General features: G+C 42.2%; 1 protein-coding gene across 1 annotated transcript in view; it reads right to left on the reverse strand.

Moving 5' to 3' along the window:
• Window positions 1-18,305, reverse strand: part of UST (uronyl 2-sulfotransferase) — a 289,990-nt gene that overhangs the window by 162,516 nt on the left and 109,169 nt on the right. The window contains exon 2 of the mRNA XM_082855525.1: window positions 14,392-14,435. Coding sequence (XP_082711651.1) covers window positions 14,392-14,435 — 44 coding nt within the window. The remainder of the gene's footprint in view (window positions 1-14,391; window positions 14,436-18,305) is intronic.

Raw genomic sequence — 18,305 nt, forward strand, 5'->3', positions numbered from 1 at the left:
GTTCGGGAAACAGGCCATCCCCATCTTGACCTATTAGTGACATAGCCAGCACCTTACGGCTTCCAAAGCACTTTTACAAAAACATTATTTCCTTTCACAAAAATGCCAATGTGAAGAATACAGGAAAATCATTATTTCCATTTTATAAACGAGAAAAACAAAACTCGGAAAGAACAGTTGGCTTTTGCCAGGTCTGAGAACTAGTAAGACCTGGAGCCTGGGCTGGTACCAGGATCTTCAAACACCTTGTTCTAAAGTATTCACACGACAGGGTCTCCAGCTCGGGCAGCCACTGAAGGTGTAGGATTTAAGCAGAGCCCTACAAGATGGGTAATCTGAACAGTAGCAATCCAGTGAATGATTTAAAGACAGGCATCAATAATGACTAAATTGTAAATAAGAGTCAAAAATTACTAAACGATACTCTAATTGGGGAAAGAAGAATGCTCATTTTCTATATATAAAATGAGCATGATCTTCCTGGATTCAAGAACATCACCTCTGAAACATTAGGCTGTCCCTCCAAGCAATCTTGTTCTCGACCTAATCCAGTATAGCTTTGTCATCCATGAATTATATAAACTTTTATGAGGACAGATTTATAGTTTTGACCTGCACTGTCAACTGGGCAAACGAAATCCAGGGGTTTACTATCCTCCATAAGAAGCACAATATTCTTCAATTTATCTCTGACCTACCCTATTTAAGATTTGCGGGGCATTGTGTCTATTTATTTCAGACCAGAGATGTGTTCAAGGGCTTGGTGAACAGTTTTGTATTCACTTCAAACATATACTCCTTCTGGCTTTATAGATTTTGATCATTTTCCCATACCAATGTCTTTCCTGACAAGAATCGTAATCAATTTAGTATTTTCTTCTTCCTTCCAAGATCATTCTAGTTGTTACTCTCTGGATGTACTCCAGCTCAATTATGCCTCTTTTGCTGTTTGTTGATGAAAATTGCATATAATCTTTCGGGTATAGATAAATCATAGCTTGCACAGGGCACAGCTACTATCTCTGCTGGGGGATGTCCAACATTTTGATGGCCTCTTTGGGCTGCAGCATCGTACTAGGTAGAAGCCCCTAGGGGGTAGCTGACAAAAGCACTGGGCTTAGCAGATAGTCCTGTGGTTCAGTGCTAGCCCTCAACCCCCGCTCCCCCCAAAAGACTAGAGTACCTGTAAAGCAGAGATTTTTCTGAGCATTTCCTCTTCCAGGTCATCCGTAAAGATAAGACAAATCAAACACTGATAAAAAGTGCCTGTTTATACTTATCAAATATATCTATCTCCCCCCCGTTAAAATTAAAGTGAATTAATTCAATTCAACACATGTTTCTAAGTGCAAGGGCACAAGTCACAAAGGGAACATGATTCTTAAATAGCCAGAAAATTAAGAATATTTCATTAACATGATAAAGAATATCTATCTTCCCTGGTGGCGCAGTGGTTGAGAGTCCGCCTGCCGATGCAGGGGACACGGGTTCGTGCCCCGGTCCGGGAAGATCCCACATGCCGCGGAGCGGCTGGGCCCGTGAGCCATGGCCGCTGAGCCTGCGCGTCCGGAGCCTGTGCTCCACAACGGGAGAGGCCACAGCGGTGAGAGGCCCGCGTACCACAAAAAAAAAAAAAAAAAAAAAAAAAAAAAGAATATCTATCTTCAACTAAATGTCAAAATTACACTTAGTAATAAAACACTTGTAGCATTATCATTAAAATTTCAAACAAAACAGAGATGCTTTTATAACCACCATTCATTGATTTGACAAATATTTACTGAGTGCTACTGTGTGCCAGGGACATTTTATAAATGTGGATGACACGGTGAGAATACCCAGTCCCCCTCATGGACTTTATATTACTTAATATTATTCTGGATAATGTTATAAAGCTTGAAACAAAATTAGGTAGAAGGAGATAAAATGAATATTGTTTGTCTGTTACATGAATCCCTATCAAGAAAAAGAGGAAGAACTGAAAAAGTATTGAAATAAAAAGTTCAGTAACGTGAGTATACATAACACACAAAATCAATAATTTTTCGGTATTGCAGCAGTCAATTTAAAACATAGTAGAAAACATGTTCCCTTCAAAATAACAGCCACAAAAAGGTAAAACATCTTGGAATAACCTTTTGTAAGAAATGCAAAGCCCCTTTATGAAACCAAAGAATGCTATAATAAAGAACATTCAGAGAAGAATAACAACAAAGCTCTCGGCCATTAAAAATATGAGAACAATGAAGAAGAAACTCAACAGAAAAGTTGGAAGACCAAGTTGAGAAACTCTTCCAGATTGTAGAGCAAAAACACAAAGAAAATAAAAAATAGCAGGGATAAAGATAAGAAATATAAACAACTAGTTCTGGAGGTTCGACAACCAAATAAGAGGAGATCCAGAAAGACAGAAAGAGAAAATGCAGAGGAAGAAATCATCAGCGAAAAAAGTCAAGGGCTTCCCTGGCGGCGCAGTGGTTAAGAATCCACCTGCCGAGGCGAGGGACACGGGTTCGAGCCCTGGTCCAGGAAGATCCCATATGCCGCGGAGCAACTAAGCCCGTGAGCCACAACTACCACCGAGCCTGTGCTCTACAGCCTGCAAGCCACAACTACTGAGCCCATGTGCCACAACTACTGAGCCCGCATGCCACAACTACTGAAGCTTGTGTGCCTAGAGCCCATGCTCCGCAACAAGGGAAGCCACCACAATGAGAAGCCCGCACGATGCAACGAGGAGTAGCCCCCGCTCGCCGCAACTAGAGAAAGCCCGCACTCAACAATGAAGACCCAACCCAGCCATAAATAAGTAAATACATAAATACATACATAAATAAATTTATTTGAAAAAAAGAGAGAGAAAAGTCAAGCAAATATCCCAGAATAGGATATCAGTTTCCTGATCAAAAGGTCCACTGAGTATCAACAATAGTACCTGAAAACTGACACATACTAGGCACAAAACTATTAAATCTTAGAATACTAGGCATAAGAGGCTGCAATAGAGACAGATTATATTTTCATATAATGGGCCAACAGTTAGCCTTCTCAATAGAAATACCAGAGGCTAAAGTAGAGAAGGACCTCAACATTCAGAGGGAAATGATTCGGAGGCAGAGACACAATGCTCACAGCACCCATGTGCTCTATTTCTCAGCCCTCTTGCACTTGAGCAGGGCCTTGTGACCAGTTCTGGCCAACAGACTGCTGACATAAGTGACACGTGTCATTTCCAGGATGAAGGAATGAGAAGTCTTCACGCACACACCCAGCTCCCGTCTGCCCTGCCACAGTGACATGAAGGTCCAAGTTGAGATGGTGAAGCCATGAGATGGAAACAGCCCAAATCCCTTCGTGAACTCCTAAAATGTGCTTCCCTAAGAACCAGTGGACCCACTGGACTCACTGAGGGTCTTATAGAAGCAAGACGTAAACTCTTATGTGTGTAGCCACTGAGATCTTGCATCACTCTAGCCTCTACTGATTAATACAGATTCCCAATCTGGAATTTTATCCTGTCAAACAATTCATCAAGGATAGAATAAAGACATTTTCAGAAATGCAATGTTTCAGAAAATTTCCATCCCATGCACCTTTTCTCAGTAGGCTGAGGAAAGAGAAACATATGCATGGAAGGCAGAATAATGGCCCTCCCACAGAGGATGTCCAAGTCCTAACCTGCAGAATTTGTGAATATGGTATCTTAACATCACAAAAAGAGATCTTTTGATGGGGAGATTATCCTGGATTCATCAAGTGGGCCCAATTTAATCACAAGGGTCCTTATGAGTGGAAGAGGGAGAGAAGAGAGACAGAGTTGGAGATTTGAAGATGCTATAAGGCTGGTTTTGAAGTTGGAGAAAGCAGCCATGAGCCAAAGAATGCGGGTGGCCTCTAGAAGCTGGAAAAGGCACGGACATGGATTCCCTCCTGGAGCTTCCGGAAGAGCCACGCCGACTCCTTGACTTTAGCCCAGCGAGACCCATTTCAGACTTCTGACCTCCAGAACTATAGGGCGACACATCTGCATTGTTTTAAGTCACTCAGTCTGTAGTAAGTTGTTATAGCAGCAACAGGAAACTGATACAGCATGGGATGCAGGAAGTGGGAGCAAACAGAACAGAGTGAAGGGAGCTCCCAAGGCATATCTGAGCGGGATGCTGAACGCAACCAGCCCAGAGGGAATGGGCAAGAAGGCCCAGGACAGACTTCAGCAACTCAACGTTGACAGAATACTTAATGTGTCTGGAGGCACTGAGAGGATATTTCCACAACTGGAGAAGAGTTTGAGACAACCTGGGGATCACAGAAAAGCATGAAAATACATGTACAAAACAAGACAATTATTTGTTACAAAGAAAACAAAAAGATGGACAGGAAAGGAAACCTTATCGTAATGGCTCAGCTGCCATTTTATTATTTACTAGTGTCAACAACGAAAACAGTGAGTACTGATTTAGGACTCGCTGAACAACACACACCCAGTTTAGAGGATGGGGAATGAGGAGAGTGCTTGTGTGGTGGCAGGTGGGCTCCAGTGAAAGACCTAAATCCTCCCGTTCACAGAAGGATGTCAGCGGACAATGCCTAAAGCCGGGGAAATCCAAGAGGAAGCAACACAAGCAAGTCATTCAAAGATATGAAAACTAGCACTAAAGACTCAGTTAAAAGAGTTTAAAGTATCAATAGTTGTTTCTCAAGAGCAGAAAGGAATGGGGAAGGGTGTAGTCAGGGTTCACTTTTTCACAATAAGCTAATAAGCTCTGGTGCTTTTTTAAACTCTGTGCATTACGTATGTGCAGAAGGTCACATACAAGGACTGGCAAACTATTTGCAACAAATGGTACATAAGACTTTAATATTCTTAATATTGTCTAAAGACTGGACAGGATTTTGAAAAACTCTTCATTATGGTTTGCCTCTGAGTGGTGGCATTCTGGGTGATTGTTTTTTCCTGCTACTCTATAATTTTCTGTACTTTCCAAATCAAAAAAAAAAATAGGAGCATGGATAATTTTTAAAACAAAAAAAAACTGATCAGATGGTCAAGGAAGAAATAAAACAAATAAAAAGAATTAGGTAACTATATTGGGAACTGCTAAGACGATTAAGTTACTACAACTTTGAAAATCCCGAGGCCAACTGTTACCCTGCCAAAGAATGGCAGCATGGGTTTTCTTAATTTACTAAGGCAAATTCTTGATTAAATATGCTTTCCAACAACAATATGCAGTTTTGAAATTTCATGCTTCATTTAAAGTCCTTCCTTTTTGTAAAAGGCAGCCCAAATCCAACTACTAAGTCCATGATTTTAACCGGTGCTGGTTTGGAGAACATCTATCTTATCAATGATAACTGGCCCTTGGGGAGTGTGGTGGCACAAATGCTAAAAGAACAATTACATAAACCACATATTTTTAAACCTGTGGTTTTACAAAAAAAAATTTTAATTAAAAAAAAAGAAGTGGAAGATGTGTTTAATAGCACTAAACATATGTGGAAGAAGAAATGGATTCATTATGTTCTTGGGAAAAAGAGAACACATTACATGCTCATAAGATTGATAAATTTATAAGTACTGTCTCTGAACTTGGACACAGATCTCCACGGAAAGTTGAAATCTCAAGAGGCCGCTAGCTGGGCCCAAGACTTCCACGTTAATGGTTGAGAACTGTGATGAGTGCAAAGGAAGAGTGAAGCAAGAATACAGGTGACTTCGGGATAAGATTACGTAAGGCTGATTTTTCTTTAACCTTCTAAGCTATTGATTACCCATCTTAAACCAAATACCAAAGCGTGAAGTTCTTTATAGCACACGCTGAGCTCAGACACTCTTAAGAGTTATTCAAAAATAAAATACTCAAGTCATTAATTTTCCTATCATTTGCAATGCTCAACAAAATGAGGGTGGAAGGGATGCCTTCAAGGTCATGCTCATCAGAGTGAAACTGATTCCTGACTCTCTGCCTCATTCTGTCCTGCTAGTTCTTTCTCTAAACCTAATATATTTCCCATGAATCATTAAACACAAACCTATTACCCAGTACAATTGATTTGTCCATAAAATGAAAAATCAGCTGCACTTCTGTAGTTTTTCAAAGGGACTTTGGGTAAGGTCAGGTGTGGACACAGAGAACAATATCGCTTTAAGAAAAGCTAAATGGCAAGGGGATGGCGGAAGGCCTTGCTTGCTGTGCTAAACTAGCCCAGGGAATAAAAGAAGGGATAACCACAGGACCTGAAAGTTTCCGTAAGTTAAGAGATGGTATCTGGGATGCCAAATGACATGTAATTAATTGCTTTTAAAAATCCAAAGAAAATAAGGTTGGGGGTTGGGAGTGAGGCTTACTCTACATTACAGCAAAGTGAGCTACCAGAATTTGGAAAAGGCCATATAAAGGCCTTTTATGGTATATAGTACTAAGGACCCAGTGCTGGGAGCTCACCCGTGTCTGGCATCACGCTAAGTGCTTTCCATTTATCACATTTAAGCTGCACAGCTCTAAGAGGTGGATATAGCTATCCTCTTTTAGAAATAGAAAACTGAAGTTCAAAGAGGTGAAGTTTTTATTGTGGGGTAACTAGGCACATGGCCAGAATTTGAACTGAGGTCCGACTGCAAAATCCATGCTCCTCGACCTCCTGGCCACCAAGAGTAAATACGAAAGTCAACATGAAGAATCTGGCAAGTTAAAAGAGTAACGTGTTTGGAATCTAAGGGGCAGGCATATTGGATATATCAGGCATATATGTATTATTTGTCTCCCTAATTTTTTGTGTTTGGAATATTTCATAATTTAAGAATGACTCTAAAGAAACTTCATTGTTTCTGCCTTAGATAAAAATAAGAAGATACAAACTTCTGGGAGAATTCCGATTTTTTTCCCAGAAGAAAACCAGATAACGGGGGTCTTTAACCACATCCGATGCTATTTACAGCAGGACAAAAAGGGGGGCCCTTTTCTCAGCAGCAGTGGCTCCAGCAATTGTGGGAATGGAAGCAGGCAGACAAGGCAAGCCCAGCACACAGCCCAATTCTGTGCCAGAGATTTACCTGCTTCTTGCAGGTCCTCACAGACAAGAGGAAAGCAAGGTGGATGGCCATGCCTATACCCTGAAAAATAGCTTTGGAGGTTTCGGGGGAAGAAAAACAAGCAATTACTGTTCCTCTTGAATCTCAGTTCTACTCTTCCAAGTAAAAAGTGATTCTGACCGAGGGAGACTGTAGGTGCACATCTCAGTAACCTGCCTCAGGGAAAGGGGGAAGTTTGGATGCAGAAACCTCTCCAAGTTGGCAGATGTGTGGCCAGGACACCTGAAAGTAATTGTACTCCCAGTATCCTCCGGAAGTCACTTACCTACTCTGATTACCAGATATGTGGGTTTTCCTTTGTAGGCTCCAGACGGGGAATGAAAAACATGGTTTCTTCAGTAGAAAACATTAAAATAGCTTCTTTCAGCAGATGTATCTCCAAGTTGAAAGGAGTTATTGAAAGGGAAAAACAAACCTAAACAAATATGCAGTCTTTCTTAGGGACTCCGTGGTAGTGGTGTTAAAGGGCAGCTGAGACATCCCCGATAGAAATAGGGACATATTTTTTGAAGCGCAACGGACTTCCGTACTATTTTAGCTTCTTGCTCTCGTAGCTCCCTGGTCCCGTGGAAATAGGAAGTTTCCTTTAGGTAACTTCCTAAATGCATTGCCACTGAGATCCTTTCCAGAGAAAAGTATGATGCAATATAAGATGATTTTTGAATATTAAAAAACACAATTTGAACAGCAGAAACAAATGTCAAATAGAAGAATTTGGGGAGAATACTGGGGATAATAAAATAGCTAAGGCGTGGGAATTACAAAGAAAAAAATTAACAAAGTGAAGAAGGAATGTTGGGGGAAGATGTGAGTAGTACTGAATGTTGAAAAAAATATGAAAATGCACTTAAATTATCCTAGTGAGAGACATGTAAGGATCGTTTCAATGTTTATGAAGTCAAACCAAATAATGCCTAACAGGGCATAATGCAATGCTATCCTGGTAACTGAAGATATTAAACTCAACGTAGAATTACTTTCTAGGGCTGCCATAACAGAGAATCACAAATTGGGTAGCTTAAGGCAACAGAAATTTATTCTCTCACTGTTCAGGAGGCCGTAAGTCTGAAATCGAGGTGTCAGTAGGGTGAATTCCTTCTTGGGGACTCACAGGAAGAATGTGTTCCCTGCCTCTCTCCTAGATGCTGGTGGTTGCCAGAAATCATTGGTGCTCCTTGGCTGTGACAGCGTAACTCCAATCTGCCTCCAACGTTACATGGCATTCTCCCTGTATGTCTCTGTCTCTGTGTCCAAATTTCCCTCTTCTTATAAGGACATCAGTCACATGGATTTAGGGCCCAATGTGACCTCATCTTCATTACATCTGCAAAGAGTCTATCTCCAAAGAAGACTGCATTCACAGATTCTGGGGGTTTGGACTGCACCAGGTCTTTTGAGGGACCCAATTCAATTCATAACACCATTCACAACTGCATTTGTCACTCCTTTCCTACTAGTCAAATTTTTCTAGTATACAATTATGCCAACATGGTCTCCATCTCCTAGGCTGTCATTTTTTTTTACTCTTTCCTGTTAAAGCCAAGCTCCTCAAAGCAGTTCATATCTCCATTTTCCACCCAGCACCCCTCAAATCCCAGAAATGAGGCCTGTCCCTCCTCACCCCATCCATACCAGACTCTTTGACTTGGTTCGTTCACCTTACTCCATTTTCTGGACTCTCACTTGGAAGGAAGGTCAGGCAGAGACTCCTGGGTTCACCCTTATCATAGCGACTAGCCACCTACTTAATGTATTAGAGTGGGCCTGTTTGCTAGCCGGTCCTTCCCACTAGCCTCTAAACTCCTTGAGGGCAGGGACTGTGCCTTCTGCAGCCTTATAGCCTCAGCACCTAGTACAGAGCCCAACACAAATTTGGGGCATAGTAAACACCTCAATGAATGAATGGTTGTCTATATACGGTCATTTAGACTAAAGAATACATCCACCGCAGAATCATGTGCTCCCACAGTCTTTGCCTCTTTGAAACCTTAAAACGCAACTAGATTATAAAGTATTAGACAGCAGGGGATTATTTTCAAGTTTTATCATGTCCTCCTGATCCCTAGCACAAAGTAGTCACTCATTAATTAATTGATACTAAAGGGAAATTAGATTCTTGGGGGTGGAGAAGAAGGATTAACCTTTAATGAACAATTGTTCATTGCCAGACACTGCTAGGTGCATATAAATGTCACCTCAATTAATATTACCACTTATTCATTTGGAGGTTTCCCAGCATAATAACTTGTAAACCCCCTTCTAATGAACCCCTTTAAAAACAGAATTTCGAATACTGAATTACCTAGCACATCACTTTATATACAAAAATAACATATAAGTATTATATGTCAAAATACATTTGCATACAAATGTAGACATGAGTAATATATCTTAACCCTCAGTATACCATCAGGATTCCCTGGACTCAATTTTAGTGTTTTAGGTTTTTCTGGGTTTTTTTGAGCAGTTCTAACCATTTTTATGGATTAATATTTCTTGAGTTTATTCTTTCTTGGAGATGTTCCAAAGAGAATGTACTTTTTTAAAATAAAGAGAATAAAACTCATCCTACCTTGTAATTACCATATAATAGGTCCATATAATTATAATTATATAATAATAATAATAATATGTAGTATGTAATATAATATAATTACCATGTAATAGGATCTACTAGCCTCTTTTAAAAATTTAAGATCCATTATGGAATCTTAATGATTTTATTTTTCCTGTATCTTGAAATGCTTTGCTAGTTCATCATCTTAAAATAATTACCTACCAGCTATGCATTAATTACTTCCAACTATGCTTTAAAAAGACTAAAGTAACAGAAAAATGGAAGGATGATGGAATAGCTTAGAACTACACTGCTGTTCAGTGATGACTGAAATGTTTTATTCTGTGTTTTTCAATACAGTAGCACTAGTCACACATGGCTACAAAGAATTTGATATGTGGCTAGGGAAACTGAAAAAGTGAATTTTTATTTTTTGAATTTTAATGAATTTAAATAGCTACATGAGCCTGATGGCTACTGTACTGAACAGTGCAGGCTTAGAACGATTCATTAGGGAAATAAATTGTCACTATTTCATCACTCTTCATATTTTACTGTGCTGCCTAAAGTGTTACATCTTCTTTACAAAAGATATAGCAGAAGACTGGAGATACCATCTTTGTAGTTAACTTTCTTTTTTTTTTTTAATTTTATTTTTAATTAATTAATTTTTTGGCCATACCGTGCGGGTTGCGGGATCCTAGTTCCCCGACCAGGGATTGAACCCGGGACCCCTGCAGTGGAAGCGTGGAGTCTTAACCACTGGCCGCCAGGGAATTCCCTGCTTTTAACTTTCATTGACCAGAGTGGAGATTAAGAACGTTTCATTCCTGCCTATAATGACAAAGAGAAGAAAATCAACGGAAGGAGAGGTTTCCCAGGCGTTAGAAGAATCAGAGACAAATGCTTAGAGTCAGAGAGCAACACTCAAGACCCTGATGATGATGATGATGAAATGAAATTAGTCATGAAAGTGAAACCTCAGACCATGAGTCTTCCAATGATGATATTCTAGATTAAATCTCTCAAACTCAAGAGTCTATGAGGGAACAATATTTTTTTCTAAGGACAAAAAGAAAACATGGTATTCCCATGCAGTTAGTCATCCAGGGGAAGGACTTCATCAAACATTATTTTGCAACAAGAACCTGGACCATGCCATTTTGCTAAATGAACGCGGGACAGTCTTCTTTCACCTTTGATGATGTTTGTACACCAAAATTTACGCTGTAGACAGTATGTAAATGAACAAATGCCGAAGGTGGGTATGTATAGAAAGGTGATTAGAAAGAAAAAGATGAAAAAAAATCTCTGGATTGGTATTTTTAAAAAGTTAAAAAGGTCCATTGGACCCAACAGTAAATGGAGATGACTATTTTTTTTTCTGGTATTATACTGAGACTTTGTGTACTGTACTAGTTAAAGTACTAGAGAACTTATATAAAAGGGTAGAACTCCAGAAATAAGGTAAAAAATTGTTGTCTTTACATTAAATTAGTAATCTTGGAATGGTTAAAAGCGTGAACCTTGGAGCTACATACACAGCCTTGGGCTGGGATCCCAAGTCCAATTCTTAGTAGCTGGCAAGTTACCCAGCCTCTCTAAGATCCGGTTCCCTCATCTGTAAAATAATGGTTAAATAATTACTTCGTCTTCTATAGAGTTTTATAGAGACTAAACTTCCATGCGAAGTGCTTAGCAGAGTGCTTGCCACATAGGAAACGGTAGACATCAGCGATGGATAGTGATTTTATTTTCCTTGAGTTGCTTAGACCAGCTCTCCTTATCTATCGGATCTGGGAAGCCAACATATGTGAAATAGTAACTGTATTCTATCTGCTACTTCCAGAATTTATCATTGCCGATGCCAGCAGCTCACATCAGGGACCCACATCCTAGGCAAGGTGAAGCCAGGAAGGAGAAGACATCACCTCCAGAGGTCAGGCTGCTCTGGGTGGGGTGGAGGGAACCACAGGTGATGCTGCAGAGGCCAGAGCACCTCAGGCTTTTCAGCCCAACTTTAATCTTCTCTTACACAGTATTTCCCCCCCACCACCACCGCACACACCCTGATTTTTAGATTGAGCAAGTATTACTTTAATAAACTCAAATTTACACAGAAAATAAGGAAATGAGTAAAAGCCTCCTGAAGTCTCACCATCCGGAGCAAACATCATCATCCTTCCAGGCTTCTCTCTGTACACACACATACATATGCACACAAGTCTTTAAGACATAAGATCACACTATACTGCTGCTTCATGCCTGCTTTTGTACCCAAGAATATCTTTCTCATTCATTCAACAGCGATCTCCATGTCAGTCTCAGTAGGGTTCTAACCTTAAACCGCTAAATTTTGTGTACACACAAAGCGGTCGTAAAAAGTGGTCGACAAAAGAAAATATTAACATCCGCCTTTAAATAATGACTTAGATCAAAAACTGGGATGAGCTGTGAGGTTTAAGTAGATTTGAAAAAACAAGTAAAAGTCAGAGGCATTTGGTTCTTTTTCATGAAAATACTGGAGAGAATGAAGACCTGGGCTCTGGACGTGCTGTGTGGCACACACCCCATTCTCTAAATGGCTATTACTTGTGGAATGTGAAACTTGTGGAACTGAATCTTCTAATAAAATGAGAACTTGCCTGTAAACCTCAGTCCGTACATTTTCAGGGTTTAAAACCTTATTTCATCTAGATCACAGCTCTTTCGATCTTGGCATCAAAAAGTTATTTCTGAGCGCTAAACAAATAGGAAAACTGTGGACCTGGACTCAGTCTTGCTTCTCACTGCCAGGCTGGGGGTTCACTCCGGAGGCCACACACGTGTGAGTCCTTATTCCCTGGGTGCCACCGTGTCCCTGAACACACCAGTGGTCTGTAGATTTACATAACCGAGGCTTCACCTCGGGGGACACTTAAGGGACCTGCATCTGGAACCCTGACCTCATCACCTCTGGGGTTTGCTTACACCCTGCCAGAAGTAATAAGCATGGATGAAAGATGTTAACATACCAATATTATTTTTACCTATTTTTATATTCTTCTTATTATTTTGGCTACTGCTTAGAAAGTCGAGTGTTTTTGCCACTCCACCCCTAGATAATCAGCATCGCTTGGGAGCTTGTTAAAAATGCAAATAGTATTGCTATTATCTGTGTTGTAAGAGAGCTTGGTATCAGCATCTCTTGGGAGCTTGTTAAAAATGCAAATTCTCAAGTCCCACCCTGGACCTACGGCATCAGACACTCAGGGGTCTGGGCCGAGCAATCCATGTTTTAACAAGCCTCCAGGAAATCCTGGTGCAAGCTGAAGTTTGAGAATACTGGCCTAGTGGAAAGAACCTGGGATGGGAGCCAGGAGACCCGATTCAGATTCCAGCTCTGGATTCCACGGTTCAGTTCAGTGAGAATTAATGAATAGTCATGATGTGCCTCTCTGTGTGTCGAGGCTAATGCAAGGATGTGAGGATGCTGAGATGAGCTAGATGAAGTCCTTATCCTCAGATGGTGTCTAACCCTCTATATTCCTTTGTCTCTCCTGGGTAGGGGCTACCTTATGGTTATTCTTGTTTTGTTTCATATTTGTATTCCTAGTGCCTGCAGCATCGCAGGCACTCAATACGTATGCAGTGGGCCAAGTGGTAACCATTCACCACTGTGATAAATACCACTGTACCATTCATCAATAATCTTAATGCTATTCCAGTCTAGTTAACACTATCCACCGTTTATTTAATGCTTATCACATGCCGGGTGCTGAGTGCTTTTCATATATCAGCTCGTTCAATCTTTTTACATGTCCCGTACTGTGGGTCATATTTTTAACCCCACCTTGTACATCAAAAAATTGAGGCTTGAAATATTAAGTAATTTGTCTAATGTCATATACTGATAGTGGTAGAGCCCGAGATGAACCCAGAAATACCTTATTCCAAAGCTCATGGTCTTAAATGTGGTGGAGTTCTTCTTCAAATCCCACAAATGCAGAAGCCAACTTTAGGGTAAATTTCCAACCTCTAAGGTTACTGGTTGATTATCTTTTCACTGTGTACTTACAACCGCACTTTGCAGGCATCACCTTAAGTGGTCAAAGAGTATCTGTATTTTTCCTCATTTTTCAGTAGATTGACATTTGGTTTTCATTGCACTCAAGAAAGTAGAGAGCGGCAGGGGGAACTCCACTAATACTTCACTGGACTGTTCTGACCCTTAAAAGTCAGACCAAAATTGCTGCTAAGAACAAAAGTGATCGTACAGGCCAGGCCACGGCAGACTTGCAAGGGCACTGGCAGAGAAGGCCGGTTCCAGAGGGCTGAGCCTTTGTGGAGTATCCCCAGTAAGGCAGGCCATGGAGAAAGGGGCAGAGGTTAGGCTAGCCCAAAGCGTGAAGACGTGAGGAGGCTGGGGTGTGGACATCACATCACAGTCCAACATGGAGAGTAAAGGCAAAGGAGGCAGCAAACAGGAGACGCAACCAAAAGTCTGAAGTCAGCTTGAGGCTCCCGTGCCTGGGATAGCTTCAGCTCCAGATGAAGTGACGCCTCTTGCTCCCTCACCATTTAGGCTATCTTTGTGCGCTTCCTTTTTCCACCCACTGTTAGTCAAAGATTAACCTGACATCTGCTACCTACTATTTTCTTGTGAACAATTCAGGGCCCGGAGGGATCTGGGTGGGGTTACTGAAGGCGGTAGGTACTGAGAAAAGGAAAAGGGGATTTATACCACAAGCAAAGGTCTTACCTTACTAGGAGGGGGTCCATGGTCATCTAAGTAAGTGGAATTTCCTAGGAAAAAAGAAGAAAACGTTGATGAATTAACAGTCTTAAACCCCAAATGAATTTAGTGCAAAGTCATTGAAAATAAGTACTCTAGATATATTTCTATTCAGACAAAAGTCCCAAAGGAAAATGGGTAATTAATCTCCAGTTTGGTGGGACTTTGCCGATACTACCAGGCTTGGTTAACAGTTTCAGCAGTTACAAACAGTCTACCCACGTGGGTACGTATGCACACGGACATACACATGCAGAAACATGCACCATCATTCTCCACCCAGTATCTGTTGAGTTTACTTTAGACCAGTGGTTCTCAAACTTCAGCGTGCATCAGAATTACCTGCAGAGCTTGCTAAAACACAGACTGCCCGGCCCTGAGGTTCTGATTCAGTAGCTCTGAGAATCTGCATTTCAAACTCCCAAATGATGCTGATGCTATGCGTCCTGAAACTGCACTTTGAGAACCACTGCATTGTTTCTCCACTTTGTCGTGATTGTCAATTTCCCTTCATCTTTTCAGTCTAGCTTGCTTCCGAAGCTCGATTTGTCTTCCCTAATAGCCACTTAGTGGCATGGGTGTTTTTTCAGAGCGCGTGGTTATTGTTTCCTGATGAATAAAGACTCAGGGGGATTCTGACCGGAACTAAAGCTTATTGAATTCCTTCTCTGCTAAGTGTTTTACAGGTACTTATTCACTTAATTCACATATCAGAGGTCAGTTAGAATTACCCCTATTTACAAAGAAGAGAATAGAGGCCTGGAGAAATCCAGTAGTTTGCTGGCAGCCACACAGCTGTTAAACTGCAGAGAGGAGGGAAGACTGGTTTTTCCAGAAGGTGCTCGGGCATCTGCTCATCTGAAAAGCCCACCTGGAGTGTTGCCATCTCCAGCTTTTGTGCAGCCTGGGCGCCAGCAACATTACCAGCTGGCCACACGTTTCAGTTTGATCGTGTAGGGGAGCCAATGATGTGGTGAGTTCAGGGGAAAGTGAAGATGACCAGACTTTCTAACAGAGCAAAATGTGGGAAATATTGAAAGCAAAAGGAGGCTTACAGAAGACAGTAGATTAGGGAATAAGGTCAATGAAAGGTGCTTTTTCAGGAGAGAGAAAAGTAACTTAAGAAATAGGAATAAAAAAGGGAAGCAGAGTTTAAGCCAGGGACAGTTCAAGTGGGGAAGCTTATCCAAACGTAATAAGTAAGTGTATTTTGGCTTATAGATTTTTTTTCCATACTGAGGCCTCATCCAACCCCTTTTTCTTCATAGTCTTCTGATTTATCACCCACATGATGTGCGCAATGACTGTACTCTGGCTGTCTGTGTAAGGCAGAGGGAAAATGAGGTCCAATTTTCATGTACAAGACACTCACACACAAACACCTGGAATGCTCGTGACTGGGTTATTTTCAGTAACCTATTAAATGTGAACATGAAGAACAATTTGTAGTTCTTAATTATTGTGCTGCACTCCACTGGGAACACACATGAATAGGTAGTCGATCTATATCTGACTTGGTAAAGAGGACGTGCAGTGAAGATTCAGAAAAATGGTTGCCTAAGTCTAGAGAAATCCTCAGAACGAATTCCACCATAATGCAGTCAGGATAGCTGCAGAGGGTCCTGTCTGCTCATCGTGTGAACGTGTCTTCCCCAGGAGGGATGTGAGAAATCCCAACACACTCCAGCATGTTCAGGTATTCATCCCAGGAATCAAAGGGAGCTCAAACAACTAAATGTTTCTAAAATAGTAAGTTTCCATAAACCAAAGTTCCCAGGAACTCCTTAAAAGGAACGATCTCAATGCCTGACTGCTACCTCAAACTCCAGACATGGGTATCCCCTGACTCCTTAGCACCTCAGCCTGGATGCTTGGATGTCTGCAGGCATCTCACACCTCACCGTCCAGACAGAACTCTTTATCTGCTCCCATTCCATCCCCCAAATCGCTGTCTCTCCTGTCTTCTTCATCAGGTTACACAACACATCCCTTCCCCGACAGGCTCCAAAGCCCAGAGTCATCCTTGATCCATCCCTTTCCCTCACCCCATCCGTACCAACTCATTTGCAAGTCCTGTTGGCTCAGCTTTCAAGATATTCCTCTAATCAGACCACTTCTCACCAACCCCTCTGGGCCACCTGCGAGAGCCCTCTCGTCGCTGATCGCCAATTTTCTCCCTTACCACACAGCAGCCAGAGGGATCTTTTAACCTTATTAATCTGGCCATGTTGGCCCTCTGCTTAAAATCTATTTCTCTAAGAACAAAATAATCAATTCCTTACCATGGTCTCTAACCCTACATGACTCAGGCCCCGCCCCCTGCCACACCTGACACCAGCACAACAGCCCTCCCTCTGCTCCAGAACAGCCAACCTGTAGTCAGCTAGGAACCTTTTTTTTCTTTTTGCGGTACGCGGGCCTCTCACTGTTGTGTCCTCTCCCGTTGCGGAGCACAGGCTCCGGACGCGCAGGCCCAGCGGCCATGGCTCACGGGCCCAGCCGCTCCGCGGCATGTGGGATCTTCCCGGACCGGGGCACGAACCCGTGTCCCCTGCATCGGCAGGCGGACTCTCAACCACTGCACCACCAGGGAAGCCCTAGGGACCTTTTGAATGGGCTCCTTCCTCTACCAGAAAAAGCTCTTTCCCAACCCCTTCACTCAGGCTCAGGTCAAATGTCCCTGCTTTCTCAGCTCTTCCTTCCTTCCCCCTCTCCCTTCTGCCCTCCATCCCTCCCTCCCTCATCCTAAAACATCACTTCTTTCTGCACAAAGAAAGGACCAGGGCTGACCAGCATTGGCACTTGTGCCATAGACCCCATTGTTACCGCCACCAGCGGATCCCTGAGCTCCCATCCACAGCTGTGTTCCTGCGGTTTTTCAGAACATAGAGGCTATAAGGGCCTCGCACTTGTAGCAGAGGCACGAAAAGGGAAAAGAAAAGCGACACAAATAAAAAGTATTTCTTTAGCTGGAGACAGCAAGTTTTTATTCTCCTAGGGTATAACCGTGTTATTTTTTGGTGTTTAGGTAGAGCTTTTCATCCTAGGATCTTACACTTTCCGAGTGCAAAATAAACAAGATTGTCAGGATTTTCAAACCTGAAGTTGGTAACTTGTGGGCTGTGGAGATCAAAGGATGAGCGAGCCGAGCGCTCTTATCAAAAGGAGCTCCCAGGCATCAAAGAGGCTTCTTGCTGCACCGTCTTAGGGAGGATTCTACGGAAGGTGTCAAGTGGTGGGGAAGGGAGATCAGGCCCTTGGAGCCTTTGAGCTTAGAGCTCACAATGCAAATTCGAAAAGAAAAGGCGGAGGAGGGCTGACAAGGGTCTGGGGCCAGGACAGAGGACAAATGCTTACCTGCCACCACTCTCCACTGCCCTGCGAACGTCCACTTTTGGAACCTCAGTCTCCGATCCCTGTCATTTTTGGAGGCCTCGAGGGGTGTATCATTTCATTTCTTTCCAGAAACTAACCTACACCTTTAGAGCTCTGATTTCAGCCTCCTCTTCGTGTCTCAAGTCCTTCCTTTGGGGATCAAGGATTACAGTATCTTGTCAAGTTAGAAAAAAAAAAGAAAGGCATATACCCCACATGGGTCCACTCCTACCATCAGTCAAACTTTCAGAAGGGCCTGTCTCCAAACTGCCAAGAAATCACTAGCTCTGGCTGGCATGGAGATAAACCTCTTACAGAACGTCAAGCTTGTGGAATCTGCTTAGGTGGGTGCAGGAGGCAGGGTGGTTACTGATTTGAAGCAACACTCCAGCCCTCTGAGCTCTATGCACTGGTCTATATCCTGATGGTGGTAGTGCTTACATGGCTCTATCCATGGGTTAAAACTGATCGAGTTATACACCAAAACCACCACCAACAAAAGACTC

The sequence above is a fragment of the Leucopleurus acutus genome (genome assembly GCF_964270905.1).
Source record: "Leucopleurus acutus genome assembly, chromosome: 15".
In the NCBI taxonomy this organism is placed as follows: domain Eukaryota; kingdom Metazoa; phylum Chordata; class Mammalia; order Artiodactyla; family Delphinidae; genus Leucopleurus; species Leucopleurus acutus.